The 24,459-nt window shown below is 45.0% G+C and overlaps 4 protein-coding genes across 6 annotated transcripts; 1 reads left to right on the forward strand and 3 right to left on the reverse strand.

Annotated features, from left to right (window-relative positions):
• Positions 1–488: 488 nt before the first annotated feature.
• Positions 489–5,400, reverse strand: GTF2H3 (general transcription factor IIH subunit 3). 2 transcript variants are annotated; one of them, XM_071444984.1, is made up of 13 exons: positions 5,266–5,400; positions 5,016–5,095; positions 4,622–4,728; positions 3,914–4,077; positions 3,595–3,657; positions 3,331–3,360; positions 2,854–2,882; positions 2,695–2,769; positions 2,455–2,508; positions 2,161–2,229; positions 1,903–2,038; positions 1,784–1,820; positions 489–1,698 (listed from the first exon to the last, which is right to left on the reverse strand). In XM_071444984.1, the coding sequence occupies exons 1-13, from the start codon at positions 5,273–5,275 to the stop codon at positions 1,629–1,631; spliced, it is 924 nt and encodes a 307-aa protein (XP_071301085.1). In that variant the 5' UTR covers positions 5,276–5,400; the 3' UTR covers positions 489–1,628. The 2 variants fall into 2 exon arrangements, with proteins under 2 accessions (XP_071301085.1, XP_071301084.1); XM_071444983.1 differs by having other exon boundaries at positions 4,622–4,731.
• EIF2B1 (eukaryotic translation initiation factor 2B subunit alpha) lies at positions 5,284–8,922 on the forward strand. 2 transcript variants are annotated; one of them, XM_071444985.1, is made up of 9 exons: positions 5,284–5,417; positions 5,523–5,624; positions 5,710–5,846; positions 5,926–6,042; positions 6,218–6,330; positions 6,954–7,022; positions 7,693–7,768; positions 7,979–8,104; positions 8,530–8,922. In XM_071444985.1, exons 1-9 carry the CDS (start codon positions 5,405–5,407, stop codon positions 8,683–8,685), a joined length of 909 nt encoding a protein of 302 aa, XP_071301086.1. In that variant the 5' UTR covers positions 5,284–5,404; the 3' UTR covers positions 8,686–8,922. The 2 variants fall into 2 exon arrangements, with proteins under 2 accessions (XP_071301086.1, XP_071301087.1); XM_071444986.1 differs by having other exon boundaries at positions 5,335–5,445.
• On the reverse strand, positions 6,928–16,735 carry DDX55 (DEAD-box helicase 55). The gene is made up of 14 exons (XM_071444982.1): positions 16,559–16,735; positions 16,260–16,310; positions 16,086–16,172; positions 15,433–15,524; positions 15,270–15,332; positions 14,526–14,675; positions 13,795–13,984; positions 13,565–13,647; positions 13,059–13,190; positions 12,043–12,135; positions 11,298–11,412; positions 10,431–10,599; positions 9,796–10,088; positions 6,928–9,384 (listed from the first exon to the last, which is right to left on the reverse strand). Exons 1-14 carry the CDS (start codon positions 16,664–16,666, stop codon positions 9,220–9,222), a joined length of 1,791 nt encoding a protein of 596 aa, XP_071301083.1. The 5' UTR covers positions 16,667–16,735; the 3' UTR covers positions 6,928–9,219.
• A 551-nt stretch (positions 16,736–17,286) lies between these two features.
• Positions 17,287–23,926, reverse strand: TMED2 (transmembrane p24 trafficking protein 2). Its single transcript, XM_071444987.1, has 4 exons — positions 23,689–23,926; positions 22,262–22,454; positions 19,872–19,979; positions 17,287–18,774 (listed from the first exon to the last, which is right to left on the reverse strand). The coding sequence occupies exons 1-4, from the start codon at positions 23,866–23,868 to the stop codon at positions 18,650–18,652; spliced, it is 606 nt and encodes a 201-aa protein (XP_071301088.1). The 5' UTR covers positions 23,869–23,926; the 3' UTR covers positions 17,287–18,649.
• Positions 23,927–24,459: the final 533 nt, after the last annotated feature.

Consider the following 24,459-nt stretch of genomic DNA (forward strand, 5'->3'; position numbering starts at 1 on the left):
TCACAAATTCACAGAGCTAACAACGCTAACAAACAAGCTCTAAGTGTGTGAGAAGAAAAAAAAATTAATTAAAGTTTAGGGCTCCCAGACCCGGGGCATGATTTGGAAAGAGGCAGGTTTTATTGATTATGAACACGAAAGATTGTAGAATTTATGGACCACTAGGACATCTTCCCAGTTAAGCAAGAAACTAATAGAACCAGCTCAGTAATTGTGCTGAAATCAGCAGGTAAAAGGTAATTCTGGTAGGAGACCAGTGACCCAAGAAACCCCCAAACCCAAAAGAAGAGAGAAACTGAGCATGTGGACTAATTAAAATGAGAAGTGAGAGAATCATTAACCAAGAGGCATTAGAGTACTAATTAATAAGAGAAGTATGTAACTTGTAGGAAATAAACACTAATCCCTTTGTTTGCTAGTATGACTCAATAAAACTCCAGGAAAATCATGTAGCCCACCCTTAAATACCAAAGCAATAACTGACCACATTTGAAAAAGAGACAGTCTTTATTACAAAAGTTTTATACAATGTAAATTATAAATACAGCCTTCACACAAAATGGCTTTTGTCAATGAAAAAAAGCTCGCCTTGTTACATTGGCAAGCCCAGAAAAAACTGGCACTGCAGCTGTTACAGTGACAAAACCTGATGTGAATATCAAGACCTGACAAATTCCTGTATACACATTGGGAAGAAAAAAATAACTAATTTTCTATGTGGAAAAAAATTCCTCTCTATTCTCTTCAGGAGAAAGGTTAAACTACCAAATTATATAGCTCTCTTTAGAAGGAGTTACTGTTTGTTTCCTTCAATGAAAGCCACATTCAGAAGTACAGAGCAGACCTTCCTGCCATAAAAGACATCAATCCAAAAGTCTTTGTTCTTGTCACATGTCAGATGGAAACCCACATACTAAAAATAAGAAGTGTGCCTGTTATCAGATTACAATTACATTTCTTGTTTTCCAGTTTCAAAATAAAACCTTGAAGACTAGTCTGCATTCATTGATGCTACTTTTAAACAAAGGGAAGCCTTTTCATTCACAAATGAAGAGATATCAAATTGAGAAATACCACAAGGACAGTACAGTCACAGGAATATGAATACATGTAAGTGCACATGCAGGGCAATTAGCACCTTTTTTTTTTTCCAAGTGGCTCACAAACCATCTTGAAAATGATGGCTCATATTGCTAGTAAGAAGTCCCTGAACAACACAGTGCTATGATTCTGATCCTACTAGCAATGGTCATTCTTAACTTTACACCAACATATAGAAAGAATTGAAGCTTTCTTGATTTTGAAAATAACTCGGAGGTGTGAAACTTTGCAGTGGACAGAATACCCTCAAATTCACAGGCTGTGTCTTTTTACCAGGATGCAACTTCAGGTTCCTCTTACAGTGAAGAAATAGTATTTAAAACAGCACAGATTACATGGTAATACAGTGATTTGTTACTTAACAGGCTGCATAGAAAACATACATTTTAAATATTTATCCCCTAAGAAACAAGTAATAGCACTGTATACAGTTCTCTTTCATATCCAATAAAAAGTGCCATCAGTTTCTCAAGTAGTTCCATTTCATGGAATTCTGGAGGAGGTAATGATGTATTTACATAACGTTGCTATGCAGCTACCTTTAATTTCTTCTTCTTCGCTTTCATGACAGGTGGCAATGATATTTTGAAAGCAGTCCTGGAAAAAATATGGAAAAGCAACTGTCAGATACACTGAACATATTCCCACACCCACCCTTGAAACACAAAGAATAAACACTTACTCGCAGGTGCTGCAGATAGGACTGAAGTTGCAGAATACTGAAAAATCAAAGAATTGGCTTTCACTAAAACAGGTCATTGGAATGTAAGAAATCAGACTGTTAAATATTTATAAACTTACTTGACAAGCAGACGGAGCACACGTAGCCAATTTCAATGAGGTTGCGATGACAGAAGCAGGCAGCTCTGTAGTCAACGTGAACAGGAGGTGGAAGGACGAGCTGTGATCTCTGCTCTTGATCAGGGAGAAAAACCCACTGCAGGGACAGAGAGAAGTATTTTGTGAATTGGGTTGGTATTCTTGTATTATCAGGTCAGTGGAGTGAATATTTCACATCAGACACATGAAGAACATTGAAGTGTTTTTTAAGTGACTTACCAACAAATACTGCAGAAGGGATGGCATGTGGGGCACTTTCAAATATATGCCACCCGTGATATCACAGGCCTGCAAAGCAGAGACCATGATCAGATTGTTCTTTGATGACATTAACAGGGCATTTAAAATATCCATGTACTGCACAAGGCCTGCATGACAAAACTGTCAGATCCACTGAACATATTTCCACACCCACTCTTGATTAAAGGAAAGAGCTGAAGAACGTGTTGAACTGTCTAGCATCAAGTATTTATGAGTTAATATAAATGGCAAATAAAACCAGCAAGTCTGTACCTGTTGCAGAAGACCTGAATCAGAGTCCAAGACACAGGCATCAATCAAAATACTCTGCAAGAGATGGCATGCATGACAAACAAATTTAGCCAAAACCCACACAGCCCTGTCATGTTACTGTCATGACTTGTTTCCATGATACATGCACTATAAATTATGTAATCATTAGAGAAATTAACATTTGTGTTATCTTTACACAGAAATAAAAGATAATATAAATGGAAAAAAGGCCAGCTTCACCTGTTTCTGTGCTGCAAAGATGACATTCATGAAATTCATGTATTGCAATGCGCTGTCTTCTGCAGCTTTTATGACCTAAATACAAACTCAGACTTGTTAGCCTACATATATCACTGGATTTCAAGACTAAAAGAAAACTGTGACAGCAAAAGTTCTTACCAGAATCCTTGATTTAATTTCTTGATTGGCTAAGTATTAAAAAGAAAGAGAAATGCATCAGCACCTTGTTTAATCAGCACTCCTTTAATTCTGTAGCATATGACACCTCAGAATATACTGGATGTTAGAGCTAACAGGTCAGATAAAATATCTATATGAAACTATTTCCAGTCCCAGTAACAATTATCTATGGGCTAATTCCTCTCAACATCCAGCTATTCCAAGGAAATTCCAGTTACAGTTTATTTCCACACAAGAGAAAATCTCCCTAAGGATGTGGACCACCGATCAAGTCCCGTAACATTTTTAATGTAGGCAACTTCAAATGATCAAAATAAACCTCTACCTATTAGTGTCAATTTTGGAAATGGAGGTGTGTCCAAACATGTATATTTGTTTGTGTGTGCATGTGTATTTATACTTGTTATTCAGGTTAAAATATTTACTCAGTGTTGAAAACAGGAAAAGAGGTGTTACCTTTTAGGTCTTTGCCCATCTTGTTGATGTCTACATTAGCTGCAGTTAAGGAGTCTACATTCCATTCTTGGAAATAACTCCATGATCCACACCACACATTCACCACCTTGGCCAATGCACATTTTGACAAGCACAAGCCACAGTTATCAGGCAAATGTTTCAGTTTTAGTATTATAACAAAAGAAGAACAGCGAAAGTTAGTATTATAAGAAACAGTGTTAAGAACACATAAAGGCTTTGAAGATTCTGTAATCAAAAGGATACAACAAAGTGCTTTAGCAAGTGATCCTGCTAACAGGGTTTCTGTTTGCTGGCCCTTCATGTCAGCTGCAGCATAAGAAAAAGTGCAGAAGTTACTTTTATATATAAAAGCAGCTACTGAACCTAACAATACAAAATACTACACATTTTTATCTTTGGCAAATAATACTAATGCAGAGGGCTGAAGTGTCAAACATAATAAACTCATCTACTTTAAGCATATTAAAATTCATATGCTGAAAACAGGACATTTCTGCAACTCCTTGACAGTCCAAGTGTTTTCCAATTCTGCATATAAAACCTAGAATATTCTTCTCCTTACTCTTTGTCATGAGGTCTTTAATCTCTTCTGCAATTGCATCATTTATTGCTGTTAATAATTCATATTTTCCATCCTTGCTGCCAGAGGAGTTCGATTCCATGGAAGGGCCTCCCTCTCCAAAGGGATCTGCAGCAGCCCAACGCTTCCCAGGGTACAGGAAACGGCTGAAACAGAGGGAAAACAAAGTATTCATGTAAGAAAAAATGCTATAAATGAATCAGCTGCAGATAACAATACACTGAAGTTTAATTTAAAATCCTTTTAATACTTTAGGCATTAATGAGGCTGTGTAAGGCAGGTGACCTTAAACTGGAGTAAAACCCACATTCAGCTCCCTCCCTTTGAGACATCTCTTAAGAGATCTGGTGAAGTTCTTTGGCTGCACTTGGGGGTAAATCCTGAGACTCACAAACACCTGGCAGTAAAAACATCCCCTAAACAGGGAACTTCTGTCATTTGCATTGCTCCACTCCACACATATCTACCATTCTCTCTGTGTATTTTTAAGTCTATTTAAACCTCCCTTCTGTCTTCTTTCTGTTGCTTTGTAAGTCATTAAGGTTCCTTCCTACTTAGTTTCAGCTAATTTCTTTTTTAAGGCTACTGATACATTACACACTTTTAACTTGGTTTCTTGCCATCAAACAAGAAAATCGGGAGACAGATCAGGAAACTGGAAACCTTCACACTGTTCAGAAGCAGCTCTACCTTTCCTGGGTGTGACTTGCTATTACAGCGAGTTTGTTGGTGCGATTCATGAGCAGGTGAGAGTTCCCCAGCACCATCACTGCATCGATGCATTTCGACAGCGTGAACTGCTGGGAAAAAGAGCAGAGCAGATGTAGCACAGTAACATATACAGAGAAGCAATTCAGAAGTAATCTGTGAAATGACTGCAGTTTGAAAAGCTAAATTTGAAGATGTAGAAAGAGTTTTTGCTGTTAAAAAAGCTCTAATGAATACTGCATAGCTATTTCAAAAGGTATTACGATACCCATTATACCTGCTTTAGCAGACAATATTAGCACAGTTCAGAAGTCGAAGAAAATTATAGTTTCCCCCAGAAATGGCCATCAGCAGTGCCAGCGCCCAAAGGCCGTACCTCAGCCTCTCCCAGGGCCCTCTTCCCCCACCAGATGGGGTTGGTGTCGAGGACGATGATCAGCAGGCTCAGCTCATCATCTGCAAAGGGAGCGCACAGCGGCGTCACTGCGGGCCCCGCAGAGCGGTGAAGCCCCGGGGCCCCGCTCTCGACCTCTGCTTCCCCGCGAGCAGCCCGAGCCCCGCCGCGGCACCCCCAAACCCGTCCGGAGCACCCGCAGACCCCGCCGGGCCGCCCCGGCCGCGCTCACCCGCGCTCATCGCTCCGGCCGGGCAGCGGCGGCTGCGGCGCCCGTGGATGACGCCCGGGGCCGGCGCTCCGCATCCGGGCACGCCCCGGCCGGGCCTCCCCACGCCCCGGCGCGGCGGGCGGAGCGCGGCGCAGCGGCGATGAGCACGGACGGTAACGGGGGCGGCGATGGGCACGGACGGTAACGGGGGCGCGGGGCAGCCCCGGGAGCCGCCGGGCCGGGCCGGGCAGGGCCTGATATTCCCCGTTCCCTTTCAGACTTGATCGAGACGTTCAGGGCGCAGCTGAGGGACGACCCCGATGTCGCCTCGGCCGTGGCCGCCATCCGAGCGCTGCTGGGATTCCTCAAGCAGGACCGAGGTGGGCCCGGGTGCCCCCGGCGGGGCGCGGAGCCCCGGCTGTCCCCAGGGCGAGCCCCTGACCGCCCGTCTCTGCCTCCCCTCAGGAGAGACCATCCAGGGCCTGCGGAACAGCCTGCGGGACGCCATCGACACCCTGTCGCGGGTGGACTCCTCGGTGGCCGTGTCCTCCGGCGGGGAGCTCTTCCTGCGCTTCATCAGCCTCACCTCGCTGGAGTACTCGGTAAGGGCCGCCCGCCCGGCCCCGCTGCGGCGGCTGCGGGAGCCTGCGGCCGCTCAGCCCGCACCCCGCTCTTTGCCAGGACTACTCCAAGTGCAAAGAAATCATGATCGAGCGCGGGGAGATCTTCCTGACCAAAGTGTCTCTGTCGAGGAATAAAATCGCCAAGCTGTGTCACCCTTTCATCAGAGATGGTGCTGTGAGTAGGCCGGGGCGGGGGCGCTGCTGGTGCGGGCAGGGAGGGAGGAACAGGAGGGGAGAGGAGTCTGATGGGGGCTTCTGCACAACCTTGTTCTGCACAGCACGCCAGGACAAAAATCAAGGTTTCCCGAGGCTCAGCAGAAGTAATGTGTGAATTTTTTTTGTCTTGTCAGCGAATACTGACACATGCCTACTCCAGGGTGGTCCTCAGGGTGCTGGAAGCAGCCGTGGAGGCCAAGAAGCGATTCAGTGTTTATGTTACTGAGTCACAGCCAGATGAAGCAGGGTGAGTATTCATTAATTTGGGGTTTATTTTGGTTAACAGGGTAACTTACAGCTACTGTTCAACTTGTCCTGCCCTAAGAAAAGCTGCTAGGCTTGGTTGGGGCATTTTAAATGGCAAGTGTCACTCATATCACATTATTCTGGACAAGTGAAAAAAATCTAAAAAATATTGGTAATTAACTTTCTGTAACTTGATATCCTAATTAGTGTTATCTAGGTTTTCCTCAAAGGTTGACAGTCTTTTGGTCAGTGCAAGGCAACCTATTTTTCCCTTGGGAGATGGGATACAAGTGCTTTAAAACTGTCTCTTTAAAAAGTAGGCTAAAATAATCAGTATTATGCTAATCATAGCAAAGTACAATATACAGCTAACAACGTCATTTAAAGATGCCAAATAATTCCTTCAGAGCAAATGTTGTGTAAGTGAAGGAGTTAACCCTGCACACTGGGTAATACATGTCATTAACAACATGTAACAATTCCTTCCATTTCAATACAATAACTCATTTTCTGTTCTACCAGCAATGGAATGGGGGCAGTCACAGGCTTCAGTCTTTCAGACAATATTTTCCTATTATTGTCTTTAAGAAAATAACTGTTAAGGTCCAAATGTTTTATTTATAGGCAAAAAATGGCAAAAGCCCTGAGGAAGCTGAACATTCCTGTGACTGTGATTCTGGATGCTGCAGTTGGGTAAGTCTGATCATAAGTTTTGATATTTTTCATCACAATTTCATTTTGACAGCAAGACAAAATAACCTTATGTGTGAGCAGCTTGTTCAAACCCCAGAGATATTACTTAGTTTGTCAGAGTCACCCAACAGGCCAAACCAGTTACAGCTTTAGGTGCACAATTAGACTGTGTCAGCTACAACACAAGCATTTGATTTTGCCTGTTGGAATGGAAGTAAGAACCAGACCTAAGAACTTGTACAGATCTGTAAAAGAGAACTGAGGTGCTAAACAAAGAAGCCACTTTTTTTTCCTAATTTGCATCATTGTTATCACTTTGTGGTTTCTTAAGGTATTTGCTAAATAAGCTCTTAGTACAAGTCCAATACATGAGAAAAATATCAGCTACAATAAATCTGAACATTCCTAATTAGAGTTCAGCTTCTTCCAGCTTTTACACAGTTGCCAGGGTCAGCTATGGCTGGGGAAGAAAAGGCTGCTTAATATTCCTGCAGGGAAGGAGATGAAATCTCACACCAAGGATGTGTAGCAGCATGTGGACTCACACAAGGTGGATGGAACTAGTGCAGAAAATGGAAAGATTGTTCAAATTGCTCATTTCTGTTCTGTTCAGCAAGTCATTTTTCCTATTACCCAGCAATGCTTGGATCTTTTTCCCCCCTTTTAACAGCTACATTATGGAGAAGGTGGACCTGGTGTTAGTTGGTGCTGAAGGTGTAGTTGAAAGTGGAGGCATTATCAACAAGGTAATGTGAGTTTCTTCCATCATTCTGTACACTCTTTTAAAAGTTTGGTTGGACTTCTAAAAGTTTGGTTCCTCTGAAGCATTTAAAGCTTTTTGAGAAACCTCTTCCATTTGGATTTTACCCAGTAAATGTCTGTTAATTGTTGGAAGCTGGGCAATATTTTCAGGCAAGCACTGAGTCTGCAATGTTGTTTTCCATCTGTCTCCACAGATTGGCACCAATCAAATTGCTGTGTGTGCCAAAGCCCAGAATAAGCCATTTTATGTGGTAGCAGAAAGTTTCAAGTTTGTCAGACTCTTCCCTCTCAATCAGCAGGACGTCCCTGACAGGTTTAAGGTGAGAGAAATTCAACTTCCATCTTACCCAGCTAAGGTGCACACTGCTGTGCCTGTGAAAAATTGTCTTCTAAACATCTCTGATTATCTGGATCTCCTTGCTGTGGTTTATTTTGGGGTTGCTCCATGGTAGAGGCACCAAACAGCCAGAATTTGTCCTGATACTGGTACTCTGTTCCTAAAGCAGTTCCTTTAGGGCACGGGAGCAGCTGAGGGTAAGAAACAGTTAAACCAACAAACCCCAGAATTACAAATTGTACTTTTTACACAAGACAAAAGAGCTGAGGCCAAGGTGGCTCCAGTCTGTGCACTTGACTTCTTTCAGTTTTAGCACAAACATCTGCTTGAGGCTGTAGCACTGCTCTTGCCCAAAAGAGGATTGAACTTAGAGTTGTGCAGTAACTGATGGTCTCTGTTTCCTTCTAGTACAAAGCAGACACTCTGAAAACAAGTCAGAACCTGAAAGAGGAGCACCCCTGGATTGACTACACCTCCCCATCCCTGATCACTCTGCTGTTCACAGACCTCGGGGTGCTGACTCCCTCAGCTGTCAGTGATGAACTCATTAAACTCTACCTGTAACTCAGAGACTCCTGCACAGGATGTGTCATCTCCAGGGACTGCCAGGGTTCTAAGAACTTGGAGGATGATACATGAACGTGGCAAGGAAATGCCATGAGAAGGATTAACATAATTATGGACCACTGTTGAAAAAAATCCCAAAGTTATGACAGCTTCTAAAGGCCACAACTAAATTATTTTAGAGAGGGATGGATTATTTTGATACTGTAAAATAAAATCCCTTATGGTGTATCCAGACTCACTCTGAGGTTTGCTGTTACTGATCTGTGCTGTGTACTTGAGAAAAGCAAAATGAAAACATGCACAGGGCTGCTGATGGAACCCTGCAGCTCCTGCCACCCCTGAGTGGTGCTTTTAGCTTTGTTCTCAACAACTGCAGGCTCTGTGTCTTTAGGGATGCCAGGTCTCTCTGTGAAGAAATTAGATCAGCTTTGTTCTCTTTTTATAGAGGTATTTTGTTCTCTTCTTTTTATAGAAATCCAGTTTTATTGAAATAAGCAGTGTTTTAATGTAAAAATGTGGTCAGAGTAACTGTCAGCCTTCAGACTCTGTGTCCTCAACAGTTTCTGCTTTGAGCCTGTGGTTGCCTGTTAGTTTCTTCTCAAACTCTTCTTCACTAATTTTTCCCTTTTTTAATCTTTTCAAGAGTCTTGTGTCATTCAGCAGCTCTTCCATATCCTCATCTTCAATATCAGAGCCCTGTTGGAAGTTGAAAACAACAAATTAAACACAACACCAAAGAGTTTTCATTGTACACAGTTGAACACAATGGAAGAGTACAAGTCAGAATTTGCCAGAAATATCCAAGCAGGAAATAATATTCACTTCCTAAGGAAACTGTAACTCTCAGCTACATTTGCTGAAAATTGACAAAAGCACCCTCAGGCCATAATTCTGCACCTCTGAGGAATAAAAATCCTATTACTGACCAGCATCACTGCTGAGAAGTTGTTTTAGTGTTTGGCTTCAAAAACCTCTATCATTTTTTAAGCTTTGCTTGTCCAAGTCCTAAAATGTTATTTCACAGCCATCAGTTCCACCACACTAAAATCCCAGGGCTCTGCCATTGGCACAGAAATCACTTCGGTTGAAGGGAATGGACACAGTTACCTCTTCACGCCTCCTTTTAGCTGTTACTTTCTTTTTCTTCTCCCTCTTGGCTTTCTGCTTTGACCATGCTTTGTTCTTTACAAATTTCTTTTTCCCTTGATTTTCCTCTCTTTCTTTTCTTTGTTCTTCTAATTTCTTTTGTCTCTGTTTTTCCCTGTTTTTATCCTTAAATGAAATGGAGTCTGTATTGACAGTGACTGGAGTAAAGTCTGGAAAACATTTTCCTCTTAGTTCAGGCATCTTTGGCATTTTTAACAATGCAAAACCTCTGGCAAGACTGGCAAAATCCAGATCTGTTGAAACAAAGATTATCGAGTCAGTTTCCTGCTGGATAAAAAGTTAATTTAGCTGAAAGGAAAAAAAAAGTCTACATTATTTTAAAGTATTGTTTGCACTCTATACCTTAATACTGGCAACAATACTAAGTCACTTTTATTTCTGCTTTTATCAGTTTGGTCAAGCTCCATATTGAAACGTTTTATTTTGAAACAAGATGCTTGAAAAAAAAAAATAATCTGATGGTGCTGGAAGTGAATGTGAGATCAAAAATCAGAAGCTGAAGCTTTTGGACAACACCACTATGCTTTTGTTGTCTGAGAAAAACAGTGAGAGGCCCCAGCCCTGCTGGGAATTACCTTTGATCCGGAAGATCAGGTTACATTCATGTTTGGCATAGGCCTGGACATAGGACACAAAGGCTTTCATCCCTTTCTCAAACACTGCCCTGTCAGCCAGGGCCATGGACTTCAGCTTGGGGAGAAGATCCAGCACATTTGGCTGTGGTTTCATTTCCTGCATGGGACACTGGCAACCAGAAAATATACAACAAAACCAAAAGTTCAACCAAATGATGTGGAATGCACTGTGAAACCTTAAACTCACCCTTCTTGCCCAGCTAATCCTCAGTCAGGTTTGAGCCTCTTTCCCTTTGGGCACTCCAGCACACGAGTGCTGAGTGTTGGGTGTTGCTGACCATCAGCCCCACACAGCAGCTCCCAGCCCAGCAGAGTTCTCACACTGCAGCTCCACAGAGACAACAGCTTCATCTCCTGCCTCAGCAAGCTCTGCTCTCACTAGGAGGCCTCCAGAGAACTCCCACAATGGATCCCTCACAGGCAGGAGCAGGCATGGCAGACTGCAGGAGTTGTAAGTAAAGAGCAGAGAGGCTGCAGGGTGGGAGCTGCTGCTGGCAGGGCTGGGGCAGGACCGTAAGCCAGCACTGCCCTCCTGCAAATGCTCCATTTACACCCCTAGGAACAAAAGGCCTTTCCTTACTCACATGTGCCTCTTACAAACCTAGTGGGTAACACTGGAGGTGTATTTCATGTTCCAGCTGCATTTGGCGATTAATAAGCAGCTCTTGTCTTTTAATTCTGCACCTCTGCTAAAACATTACCCACGTGTATGACCCTAAGTTCTACAAATTCAGATTTCAAAGCTCCTATCAGTAAGTCTGTGCCCGTGCTCTTTCCTGCTTTGGGGTAGAATAAAAGCCTGCTCACCTTTTGGTTAATTGAGAGGAAGTTAATGTAGGACTCTTCCATGGGAAGCAGAAACACCAGAGCGCTGCCCACGTTGCCGATCCGCGCCGTGCGGCCGCAGCGATGCACAAAGGCACTGAAAGAGCCAGCAGAGACTCAGCTGGCTTTGGAAGCACTGGGCAGCAAAAGGGCAAATCTTGTGGGATGGAAAACACTAAACTGAACCAACAGGAACTAGCAAAGGGTAACACAAGAGGCAGGTGGCAATCCCACTCAATTGTTAGGCTAAAGCAAGGGGCATCTGCTTTGGGAGTGAAGTTCAAGCAAGTTGGAGGAAGAATTATGACAGTAAAAGTTCAAATCTATGGAAAAGCTCCTTTCCTGTGAGTTTTCAATGTACCATTCCTTGAAGAGCTCAGTCCCTGCTCTCATCTCTGTTCTCCTTCACCCCAGTGTCACCTCTCACTCTCTCTGATATTCTCACACAAAGCCTTACCCCAGAGCCACCTCTGCACACAGATGTGACAATCATGCCCTGAGTGACACCTACACACCACAAAGTCACTGCAATTCAGCAGTGACAACAAAACCTGCACTGCTTCAGCCTCCCTTGCTCCTGCATTATTTTGTGTGTTCTCTCAGATTAACCCCCAGGAAGTGATTAGATGTGTTTTATGCAGGTGTTTTGTTCCTAACTGAGACCTGAACAGCACAGAAAGAAAAGACCACACAGAAAGGAAAAGAATCTCAGGATGTGAAGTTGTACCTGGCACTGCTGGGTGGGTCATACTGCAACACCCAGTGCACTTCTGGAATGTCAATGCCACGAGCCATCACATCTGTGCACACCAAAATGCCCCTAGGAAGAAGGAAAAATGTATTTTCATTACATGTATTTTCATTACATTTCATTACATTCATTTCATTTGAGAAGAGCCAGCCTCCTCACAGCTGTGTGTTCTGCACCTTCACTGGAGACTGAGGAACAAAACACTAAAACATTTGGGGTTTTTTAAGAGACAAAATATAAGGTAATTGCAGCTTTCACCAACTAAAATTCTACATAACATTATGAAAATTATTGTGATTTATATTACATTTCTAAGACAAATCAAGTCCCCATTAAAAATTCATATTTTATACCAGCACTGCATCCACCACAGCTGAATGTACTATAATAAATGTTTAAATAAAAGACTTAAGACTTGAGTGACAATTTTAGCAGAACTGCCATGCTGTTATTTTCAACAACTGTTCTTACAATCTGCTGGTAATTATTTTTCTCATAATATAAAAAGCTAAAACTCAGGTCCCATGCAATAACAAAAATGACAGTTGATGAGGCAAGAGTTTCTTAACAGCATCCTGCAAAGCTGCCAAAGAACATTTCCCTGTGGGCAGGTCACAGCAGTGTTGGTCTTGCCATGTTCTTGTTCATACACTAACAAAGAAATATCCTGGTTTCCACTCTGGTTGCTAATCAGGAAAAACTTATTTTTTGCTATCATTTGTTTAAACATCAGGGCTAATGTGTGATTGTAGCAAGTGACAGAGCAGTGTGCTCACCTCCTGTGCTGCCACATGGATTATCTGAAGTAGGGTACAGATATTCCAGTCTCATTTTCCCTTTGGTTTTGGTCACATTTTGTGATATCATCAATACACTCAGGACCAGCCTGGAGCATCCATCCCCTGAGCCATCCTTCCACACCAAGCAGCAGCAGCAGAACAGTCAGACACAACCACCTCCCCCTCACTGTTCAGCCATTCCCACGTTCTCACCCCGGGAGCTTCCGAAACTCCGTGAAAATCTTGTTTCGCTTGTGCTTCATCTTCCCATGGATGCTCATTATTTTCACCTGCTTAATTAAGGATTCCAGAGCCTTCCCATAGTATTCCACACAGGCACATGTGCTGTAGTGATAAAGACAGGCATAAAGCAAAAGGTTTTGCTGCATTTTTAATCAGGTTTAATCAAGCTAGAGTGTCCCAAGCTCTTTCAAAAACATACACTATTTTTATTTAAACATGCACATAATTTTTACAATTAACATATAATCATCTATAATGTCTTACTTTAAAAATGCATAAAATTTGTGTTTTGCTTAATAACACAATCCTGACATGAAGCAATGATTAATCTCTTTTTAGGCACTATATTCTAAAAATCAGCTCTCAAAATTAATCACTTTGAAAACAGTTGTGTCCTTTGCAACAAAGGGCAGAGTTTTGGAATTTGGGTAATGAAACACCAAACTGTTCTCACAATGAAACACAAACAGAATTACCTGAAAAAGACCAGATGCTTTTCCTGTTTGTGCTGCCGAAGAAAATGCACCAACTGGTTAAATTTCTCATCTGCCTTGCAGATCTAAAAAATGCAAAAGAAAGACATAAGAAAATGGACTTTGGCTCTCCTGTTAACATGATCCTAAGTGGCCAAGACTTAAAATCTCATTGGCAGGAGCAGGAAGAAAGGAGAGGGGTCAGGGGGCTCGGTCAGAGCCCAGGCTCACACCATGTAGAAGTTCTCCAGGCGTGTTGGGGTTTTCTGGGTGTTGCTGGCTGCCACCCCCTTCTCCTTGACCGAGATGCGCACGGGGTTGCGCAGCCCTGCCCTCACCAGGTTCTCCAGCTCCTGGGTCTGGGTGGCTGAGAACAGACCTGTCCTCCTCTGCTTGGGCAAAAAGTCCAGAATGGCATTCAGGCTGCAAGGAAGCACAGGGAAAATGGAACTGAACCAAAACTTCCCTCAGGAAGAGCTTAAATCGCTGGAAAGGAGTTTAGGCTTTGTTATCACATGTCAAACTGCTACTGAAATAATCACCTTAACTCTGAGAGAAAGAGAGGTAAGCTCTCACCTCTCTTTCTCTCAGAAAGACAGAGAAAAGAGAGATCAAAGCTTATTGGTTAAAGTGTTTTAAGCCATTCTGAAGTGTGAATAATGGTATTTATTAATAGAGATAGGCTAACAAACATCTCAACAAAGGAAATTCCATATTCACTGAGGCTCCACATTTCCTGATTCTCCTCCCCCTCAGCAACTGCTTTGTGTAGTTAAAGAGCAAAGATGAAAGAACAAATTCAGAAATTTCAAAAAACAGAACAAATTAACTTTGGAGGCCACTGCAGACCAAGCTCATTCCCATCCATCACACATCAATTCATTTAAAACTGCAGAAGAACCAAGAATTTAAAACCAAGAAGAACCAAGAAGAAGAACCAAGAAAGAACCAATTATTTCAATACCTGGCTTCAAAGCCCATATCTAGGAGTCTGTCTGCTTCATCCAACACCAGCACATCCAGAGCCTTGACACAGCTGGCCAGGTCCAGCCCCTCTGCTTTCCTCCTGAACAGATCCTCCAGGCGGCCCGGGGTGGCCACGATGATGTTGCCCCTGTTGGTGCACACACAGAAAAATTCCTCACTCAGGGGAGCAGTCTGGGAGAACTCCTGGCATTGCTCCCACAGCACAGCCCTGCCCTGCATTCTTTAGTAATGCAATTCCATTTTATCACTTTTAACTGCACCCCCATGTTTCAATGGCATGGGGGGAATGCCCAGGTGAAAGCACATCCCTGTGGCAATAAAAGTTTAGAAAATAAACAGCAAGTATGGAAAGCAGCTATTGCTGCAGGAATATTTGGGACCTCCATGCAAAAGCCAGGGGCAAATAGGATTCCTTCAAAACTCCATCATCAGCATCAGCACCAAACAATTCCAGGAAATTAATGAGCAGGGAGAAGTGAAATATCCACTGAAGGCATTTTTCAGCTCTGTTCTTCACCCAAACAGCAGATAAATGGTGCTGATGGCACATAAGGGCTGCACCTCACTCCAGGAACAGACCCCACAATCTCCCAGCTCACCCCAAAAGATTCTGGCACCATCATCCCCTTCCAGCAGCAGCAGGAGCACAGCTCTGGGCTGAGAACCCTGACAAGGAGAAAACCACAGCTCTGAGACACTGACAAACAAACACACAACTCACCCATGCTCCTTGAACTTCTCAACATCTTCCATGGGGTTCCTCCCACCAATGAGAAGAATCTGACTGAAACAGTAAAACAGGAAGATTTGGGTCATCTGGAAGTTTTGCTGGTTCACCAGGGACAGAAGGAATTGTGGTCATGGAAGTGCTGAAGTTCACCCACCTGAACATGGGGAAGTGTTTTGTGAAATGTGACAGCACCTCATCAATCTGAATGGCCAACTCCCTGGTTGGGGTGATAATTATAGCTCCAACCTGAAAAACAGGAATTTGTGGGGAGAAAAAATAGAAATATTTGGGCAGAATCCTCCCTTTCAAGCTAAGTGAATATGAACCACGATTTTGAGCCTGGTTTCGGACAAAACATTTCCACAGAAATACAATAAAGTATAAAAAACATCCAAAAATGTCTATGAAAGACTTTGTATCAATGTGTAAAATATCTCTGCTGAAAGAGCAGCATCTAATAATGACATTTAACAGTGAAGTGAAGTTTCCTGCACACTAAAATGTATTCAAGGTCAATGGATGCTAAAGAGGATTCAATCTCACCTACAGTGTATCAGTGTATTCCATATTTTGGGGCATTTTTCTAACAGCTCAGAACCCTGTTCTGTTCATGCCAGAGAAAAAGCTTTGTACCTAAGTGCAATGAGAGCACCCCAATTTTATTTTCAGTTTTTACACAGTTTATTGTTGCTGAGCACACAGTCACTCTGTGTGTAGGCAATTTTCCTTATGGATATTTTCTTGAAGTTCTCAAATCTTATTGGCACATCATAAAAATAAACTCAGTACTGAATATTTAAATCTCACCTGCATTTTCTTTAACTTTTCTTCCCGTCTGAGAAGAATTTCCAGGATGGGAATCACAAATGCCAAGGTTTTCCCACTGCCTGTGACCTGTGAGAGTGGGAACAGCGTCAGCCCTCCCTCAGCTCCAGAGCCAAGGCTGGAAAAGAAGGAGCTGCAGGAAGGAAAAGCACTCACCGCTTCTGCAGCCACATCTTTGTTACTCATGAACAGCGGGATGGTCGCAGACTGAAAAAAGAGAAGCACCACATGAGCAGGTGAAGCGCTGGTAAATCTCACAGATGTGAAAACTCCTCCGACACATCAGAGCTCGCTGTGAACATCACCCAGGCAGCGCCGGTGGCAGAGTCGCGGATGCGGCTTCAGGACGCGGTGACTGCTGCGACCGCCACCGGCGCCGGTGCTCCTGACGCCGCCCGCGCCCTCCTTCCCCAGCCCGGCCGCCCCTTCCCCGGCCGTGCCGCGGGGCCCCGCACCTGCACCGGGGTCATTTGGTGGAAGCGGAGCTCCCGCAGCGCCCGCAGCACGCCCGGGCTCAGCGGCACCGGCAGCGAGCTCCAGCTGCCCTCAGTCACCGCCTCCATCTTGGCCGCGGTGTCACCGCCCGGCCGCTCCCCCGCACCGGGGCCAACGCGGCGGCGCTCGGCGGAAACACAACCGCGGCACCTCCCGTTCCGCCGCACATCAGTTCCGCCGCGCCCCGCCCCCGCGGGGGAAAACAAAACTTTGGATTTAACCAAAAATTCCCATTTTTATGGCGAGCTGCCTATCGCAGTGAGTACTTCTGCGGGTCTTAAAGCAGCGCTGTGCCACCTGAGTACCCTAAAGCTAAGATGTAGGTTCAGAGCTACCTGATATTCATTCTACCTGCCCCCAAAGCTGGATAGACTCTGGATAAATTCCTGATATTTTAAGAAAACAGGGAATCACAGAATCGTTAGGATGGAGAAAACTCTGGAGTCATCCAGTCTGAGCCTCCTGCCCAGGCAGAGTCATCTGGAGCAGGAGACACAGAACACACCCAGGTGGGTTTGGAATGTCTGCACAGAGGGAGAATGCAGTGGGCAGCTCCAGTGCTCACATTGATATGGAACTTCTTGTGGTTCAGTTTATGGCCACTACTCAATAAATAATTTATAAAAACCCCTTTGTGTTAATTTGTACTTCCTTAAGGTATTAAAGAAAAAAAAAAACACAAAGCTGCTTTTTATTTTTTTAAAGAATTTGTTTATTTATCGAACCTGGGTCATATTTAGATTCACGAGCAATTTTTAAATGTACATCTTAGAATTCAATTTTCAGTGTTTTACACAAAAATATTGGCACACAACAGTTGCAATAAGGTGTAACAGCCACCTCTCTGAAGAACTGCTGCAAGTGTTTGCCCGAGGTTGAAAAAACTTTACCTGGAACATGAAAACCTGTAACAAATTTTAAATTAATTGTACAAAACTGTTGTGTGTTACTTGTAGAGGATCCCCCCTGGAAAAGACCCCGCCCCACCCCCAAAAATGATTACAACTAATATACATCAGTCACAACATAATCCTGGCTCAGCACCCACATCAGACGCTTCTTAAATTTTTAAACCAATCATCAGAGAACCGAGGAAAGGAACTTTATACAAAAACAAATCTACATGTGCCTGAAAAAAGAAAACACACCAGTATTTAGCATTATGCTAATTCTGATCAGATCATGGCAGAGTTTGCCACTGCACTTAAATACAAGGGCTGCATAGCGTGGATTGAACCCCCAGGATCCAGAACCCTCTGGCCTCAGGAACCCAGATTTCCTGAACATTCTGCCCTGGGCACTGGGCAAACAGTCTGAGCTTTGGACCTGCAAAAGCCAAAGGGTTCACCAGTGTTTGCCAAGACACTGCACACAATTGGCTTCCAAATAAAACCTCTGAGAGACTAAAAACCGTGTAAGGAACATTTGGTGATGAGCAGAGAACAAAAAAAAAAAGCATTTTTGTATCAACTATTTAATTAAAAAAGAACTTTGGGAAGAAGTTGGTATCATTAAGACAGTTGCTGATGACTGTCTTTTAAATAGCAACTAGGTATGAATTTTAAGCTTTTCCTTGGCAGTTTCTGTGAGTGGAGAAGGGATTATTTCAGTTTGGTGACACCTACTGCAGGGCTAAGGGTGTAAGGATGCAAACAGTCACCTTAGGGCCTTGTACCGTTTCCCTGGACAGAAGTGCAAGTGCTTCTGCAAACAGGGAAAAAAGTTAGAAAAGACAGAACAGCTTGTTACTAGAGTGAGTTACAGAGTTTGCAGCTTGCCTGGACCTTGCTTAGCACACAGACTGGGCAGATCTCAGTGGAACAAAATGATGCCAATAAAGTGACAAGATTTCAGCACAGCTTTTGCTACAGAAGATATATAAAAACAATTCCTTTTTTTTTTTTTTTCTTAACTAGGAAGAAAACATAAGCAAATAAGTTTTACAGTTCAGTAAAGAGGGTTCAGAAACTAAATGACTTTTTTTTTTTTTTTTGTTTGTGACCAGGATGTTTGGTAGAGAGTGAGCTGAAATCTGAGACCACAGAAGGATCTTACACCACCCTTCGGACTTCAAAAAACCTCTTCAGGTAGTAGATTTGTCCCAGTGTCATGGCAACTAGTACAAGGGCTTCAAAGAATGACCAAAGAACCACTCTGCTGTTTGTGTTGTCATTAACTGTTGGGGAAAAAAAAAAAGAAAAAAAGTAGTAAGTAACAAAGCATCTAAAGTGAAAACATTCTGCAGTGAATCTGAGATTGCACAGGAAGCACTGGGTTTGTGTCAGGTCATCACAGGTGTCCCAGAAGGGACCTGCAGGCTCAGAGATGAGATCTGAGGGGGATTTTTCTGAACAGTTTGTTTTTAAACCCACTTTGGACATAGACTGCAGCATCTGTCTCTATTCTGCCCACCCTTCTGGTCTCTGAGCTGCCAAACAAAGGCTCCTGCTTTTCCAGAGTCAAGCAGGGAACTGCTGATCTCTGAAGGGTCACCATCTTTGGTTCTAAACATTCCGATTTTTCTTAAATCAGACCATTAGTAACAAATGGCACAAAACTGGAGATATTCATAGCTTCAAATAATTGAAGAGACAGTGCTTTTATACAACGTTGTATTTTCACATGAAAAATACTTGCCCTTGATTCTCACCCATGAAAGGAACAGTGGTTCTGCTCTATTTCAACAAAACATTTTAAAAAGAGACTTTGGCTCATTTACTAAACCACAGCCACTTCAAGGGTGAAGTAATATTTCAACCTAAGTTTGGGAACCAAATCATGGAATGGTTTGGGTTGGAAGGGACCTTCAAACTCATCCAATCTCACCCCCACCAAGGGCAGGGACCCTTCCCTGGGCACCCCCAGGGATGGGGCAGCCACAGCTCCTCTGGGCACGCTGTGCCAGGGCTGTACCACACTCCCAGGGAGGAATTTTCCCCAGTATCTGATCTGAACCTCCTCCCTTTCAATTTAAAACCATCCCATGGTTTACCTGTCCTTGCACATGGATTAAATAACATCATCACTGGTACCTGCATGAATACATCACTGCAGAATTTACATCACTTAAGCAAATGTTATTTTGTATAACAACGAGGGGAAGCCAATTTAAAGATGACTGCAAGCAACACCTCCATTCTTTACTCCATGGGCAGGCCCTGCAGGATTTAAATTGTTGTTTTTGAAGTCGGTAGGAACAGTTTTCATGGAGTGGTGTTTAAATGGCCATTTACAAGGTCAGAGGGAGAGGCAGTGGCTGGGGCTGGCACCTACTTGCTCGATGTATTCTCTCCCGGACCTCCATGTACTCCTGCTCGTGCTTCACCGCTGTCATGGCCACTGCTAACTCGTTAATCATCTCTTCTAGCTTGTTCTGATGAGCTGCAGAGTAATTTCAGAAGCATCAGAAAGTCTGTTAATGACTGGAGAAAGTGATTCCAATGAATTGATGAGCAGTTAAAAGTAATTTCCTGCTGCAGAAGGTCTGGCAGTACAGCTGAACACTTCCTACCCTTAGAGCCAAGCTCAGTTTCTGTAGCCCTTTCCCTGACGTGCCTCTGTGGTGTTTAACAAGTGGGAGAACATTTCTCCACATCCAAACAGGAGGAGACACAATTCAGACTCAGCACAGAGCCCACATTTCCAGTGTGCACATACTTTTCCAGGAGAACAGAATGGAAGAATGCACGAGATCAATACCACACACTAATATCTATTTTGCCAATATCATCCAATATATTCCAAGCAAATTATCTTAACATGACAGCTTTTCCTAGTTGTTAAGCTTGCAAAAATAGAATGACTGAGAATTTAGCTCAAGATCATGATGCTGGCAAATCATGAGATCACTTTCTGAAGCAAAAAATCACATCCTGTGATCTTCAAGCTCAGCTGAAACCCAGCATTGAGGGGGACAATGCCCAGGGAGGCTGGCACAGCCCTCACTTGTGGTGTTGTGAAAGCAGGAGAGGAGCTAAATACCAAACCAATGGCACAAAACCAGCTTGAGACAGTTCAGCAAATGGAAGGCTCAGAGAGCTCAGATTTACTCAGGTTTGACTGTCAATCACAGGATCTTTTTATTACATCCACGCTCAAAGATCTGTCCATCACAAATTTATCAATTAGGCAAGTCATTTGCAAAGTTTTCTAGCATCAGGCTGAGGTATCATTCCACAGACACGCCCTGGGCAATCAGCTCTCTTTAAAAGTCACAAAACCCAACATATTTTCCTTTCAAGGGACACAGTTGACTTGGAAGCTCCCCTACTACAGGTTTATTTGCAAATTAAGTGTTTCAGATCACAGTCTGAAAACAGAGCTATTCAAAGCACACACCTTGTGGGGAACAGTCAAAAGAGAGGACCAGAGAATAACACTCATACAAGTCAGAATTAAAATCTCAATGGTTGTGCAAACACTCACTTTCCCTATACCTCAAATCCTTTATTTTCATGGCCAACTGGTCACTGCAGTAAGTGCAGTTTATTGGTAAGAGAAGAAACTACAGTTGCAGGGACAGTCTAAAAACACTCAAAAAAATCAATTCAGAAAATTGTCTTATTGCGCTAATATTCTTTAAAACAGACATATAAAACAGACTCAATAAAAGATTTGAGTCTTTGAAAAAATCCAAAGTTAGGAATGTGCTATTTTTAAGTGACATCAAGCACTCAATGCCCAAGTTATTTACTTGCCAAAACAGAAAACAAGAATTGGTTGCCCTTTCTAGCTACAGTCATTGATTTATAAATAAACTTTATAACTTGCTATGCAATACATTTCTTTTTTTACAGCAAATGACAAGTTTGAGTTTTTCCCCTGACACATCAGTAATAATTCATAACCTAGGAGCAGCTTATTGCCTCCTAAAGCTTTTGATTACTCAACATCCCCTTTAGCAATAGAAGGCAAACACTGCCAAAACCATCCAGCATTCTTGGATGTTCAATGTTTTAGCTCAATTTCACCTAAACTGATTAAATCCTCTGTCAGGCATGAAAAACCACCTGAAGGCAAACTGCCATCAGTGCAAGGAGCTGATCCCAAGAGCTGCTCAGGGTATAAACCTGCCACTGGGAGCCTGCAGGTGCTCAGCATTGCTCAGAATCAGACCTTTTGGGTAGTTTATTAAATAAAGACATTCTCATGCTCCAAACCAATGTTACAGAGAAAAAGCCAAGTTAGCTGTTAGTGAATGAACATGTGCCAGAGACAAGATGCTAAGGAGCTTTCAAAAAGCAGTCCACATACCATCCCAGGTATCTCCACCACCTAGAGGAAAGTGTGAGAGATGAACACAGGTACAGGACAAAAGGCTGCAGATAAAACAGTCATTTACACAGCTATGGGAGAAGTTTCCTATTAGCACATTTATCAACTAAGGCTCCACACTGCTGAGCCTGCTAAGAATCAGAGGATGGCACTGAGGAAGGGCTAAAGGATGGAAGCATTAGTGTCTGCAGATGGGACTCTCTGGTGATTTTGCCTCAAATTGTGTAACCAGGTCTAAAAACATCCACTTTAGCTGTGCAAGAGAACAGCTAATTCCACCTGGAGGAACCTCTCTGGGAATCCTGAGAGCCCTACTCAAGTTCCCAAGTCATGCAGGCAGGGAAAGGCTCCCGAGCTGGAGCTGAGTTCCTTCCAGGACTCTTCCTCACCTTCTGTCTCCATGTCTTGCCCCTTGGGAGCTTCCCCGATATCGATAGTGAACATCACTATCTTGGGAGTCATGGTGGACATCCTGTTGCTAAAGCAAAACTTGTAAGTTCCATCCATGTGGGCAGCAAAGGTGTATTTTCCACTGGACTCTCGGTCGCCTTTATAAATCCCTTTATTATCAGGGCCTGTGATCTGCGTGGGGAAAACAGAGGGTCACAGGTTTTAATTCCAAACACAGAGCTCTCAAATGCACCATCACAGGCACCAGCACCATCTGCAATCTGGCTGCTTTGGCACACTTCAATCTTTCCCTCCCACAACTCATTGGTGCAGCTCCCCGCACAGAAATCTCTTCTAAAAAACCCCACAAACTTCTTGGTAAAGAAAGTCATGCAAAGCCTCCCTCCCTGGCCTCCTATGGTCGAGATAAGCAGTCAAGAACAAGCAAACCACAAACCCTGGCTCTTTGGCAAATTAACAACTGCAGGGGAAATCTTATCTCTGATGTCTGAAGGAAAACAAAAAGGAAAAAAAGCCATTCTCCAATCGACTTTAGACACACAGTCGGGCATTGTTGCAGTTACCATTTCAAAAGGACTGGACACCTGAGTTCTGAGCTCTCAGGGTCACTGTGATCCTGAATTCCCATCCCACCAGGCCACATTGCTGCTGAGCTTCCACAAGGGAAGGGGATCTCAGAGCTGCCAGCCCTGTCCTGTGGCACAGCCTTGTGTCATTTCCAACTGCTACAGGACTCCCAGCAACAACTCCCACCTCTGTGACATCCCAAACAAAACCCTCTCTGCTCTCTAACACGATGAAATCAATTCGTACTCAGCATCTCCTGATTCGATTCCTCTCTGAAGATCAGTATTTGCTCAAAACTTCCCCGATGCCACCCCCCCGGATTAGAGACACCACCTTCGATCCACGGGGAAGCACGCTGCTCCTCGAGGGGCAGCACCCGATTCCAGAGAGCAACCGCGGGCGCTCCTCCCTCCACACAATTCCCGGTGCCGAGGCTGCACCGAGCGCGGTGGGGGCGGAAACCCCACGGGAAGGGGGGAACAGCCCGAGCCTCGTGCGGCGGAGCCGGGGGTGGCACCGCACGGGCACCGGGGCCCGCCCGAGCGGCCCACGCTGAGCCCTGAGCGCTGCCGCCGCACGGAGCCCCCGAGGCGCAGCGAGGCCGCCCCGAGCCCGGCGGGCGGCTCCGGCCCCGCTCGGACCATCCCGAGCCCGGCGGCGGCTCCGGCCCCGCTCGGACCATCCCGAACCCCACGGGCGGCTCCGGCCCCGCTCCCCGTTCCCGCCGGTGCCGCCGCTCTCTCCCGAGGAGCCCCGCACACAGCGGGGCCGCAGCGCGCGGGCCCGGCCCCGGGACGGCCCCGCTCCCCAAGGTCGGCCCTCGCCGCCGCCACCGCACCTCCACGTCGATGTCCAGGAAGCCGCCCTCGGCCACCTCGAAGATGAGCCCCATCTTGGTGCCGGACGGCACGCGCTCCAGAAAGCACTCCTCGGCGTGCGCGTCGATGCTGACGAAGTAGGCGGCGGCCGGGGCCGCCAGCGCGGCCACCAGCGCCAGCACCGCCCGCACCGGCGACATGGCGGAGCGACCGGCGGCGGCACCGAGCGGCGCTTCCGGCCCGCGCCGCGCCCCTTCCGGCGCACGGGGCCGCCGCTCATTGGCCGCCGCCGCCCCGCTGCCACGTACGGGCTGCGCTACGGCGGCCGCCGGGAGACAATGGGCAGCGGGACCGCCAAGGCGCTGAGGCAGCGCCCGCGCGGCGCGGGAGGAGGGACCCACGAGCGAGAGCAGCCAATGAACGGGGAGAAGAGGCGAGGCGGTGGCGGCGAGAGCCAATCAGAACGAGGAGCGGGAATGCCCGGCAACGGGGCGGGGCGGGGCGAGCGCGGGAGGCGGGAAACGGCGGCTGAGGGGATGGGGGGGTGCGGCTCCTGAGGGATCCCCGCGGCTCCTGAGGAGTCCCGGCGGCTCCGGGGGCAATGAGGGCAGGCGGCAGGGAGGCATGGCGGCTGTCACCGCGGCTGTCACCGCTGCCGAGGCTGCTGCTAAAATTGGGAAATCAGAAGTTGCTTTAGTGAGGCAGATGTTTGGGGAGCAGCCAACGTTTAAGATGTTAATAGCGAAGCCCAGCTTGTGGGCTATTCACGCTTAAGGAAACACAGTCATGGC

This window comes from Agelaius tricolor, unplaced genomic scaffold, assembly GCF_023055355.1.
Source record: "Agelaius tricolor isolate 1412-34295 unplaced genomic scaffold, bAgeTri1.0.p SCAF_20, whole genome shotgun sequence".
Taxonomy (NCBI): domain Eukaryota; kingdom Metazoa; phylum Chordata; class Aves; order Passeriformes; family Icteridae; genus Agelaius; species Agelaius tricolor.

Bases quoted from the DNA above. Each gene is read 5' to 3' on its own strand.
- DDX55 (XM_071444982.1), bottom strand. From the start codon at position 16,666: ATGGAGGCGGTGACTGAGGGCAGCTGGAGCTCGCTGCCGGTGCCGCTG. The intron at 15,525-16,085 runs GTGAGATTTAAA...CCTGTTTTTCAG, and splicing joins AAAAGTTAAAGAAAATGCAG to GTTGGAGCTATAATTATCAC. The intron at 13,191-13,564 runs GTAATTCTGTTT...TTATCACTACAG, and splicing joins AAGCATCTGGTCTTTTTCAG to CACATGTGCCTGTGTGGAAT.
- GTF2H3 (XM_071444983.1), bottom strand. The intron at 4,078-4,621 runs GTAGAGCTGCTT...CCTCTGTTTCAG, and splicing joins GCAAGTCACACCCAGGAAAG to CCGTTTCCTGTACCCTGGGA. The intron at 2,509-2,694 runs GTGAAGCTGGCC...CATCTCTTGCAG, and splicing joins TCTTTGCAGCACAGAAACAG to AGTATTTTGATTGATGCCTG.
- TMED2 (XM_071444987.1), bottom strand. From the start codon at position 23,868: ATGTCGCCGGTGCGGGCGGTGCTGGCGCTGGTGGCCGCGCTGGCGGCC. The intron at 22,455-23,688 runs GTGCGGTGGCGG...TTCCCCACGCAG, and splicing joins TCCTGGACATCGACGTGGAG to ATCACAGGCCCTGATAATAA. The intron at 18,775-19,871 runs GTAGGTGCCAGC...TTTCCCCAACAG, and splicing joins GGAGAGAATACATCGAGCAA to TTAATGACAACACAAACAGC.
- EIF2B1 (XM_071444985.1), top strand. The intron at 6,331-6,953 runs GTGAGTATTCAT...TTTTATTTATAG, and splicing joins TCACAGCCAGATGAAGCAGG to GCAAAAAATGGCAAAAGCCC. The intron at 7,769-7,978 runs GTAATGTGAGTT...CTGTCTCCACAG, and splicing joins GTGGAGGCATTATCAACAAG to ATTGGCACCAATCAAATTGC.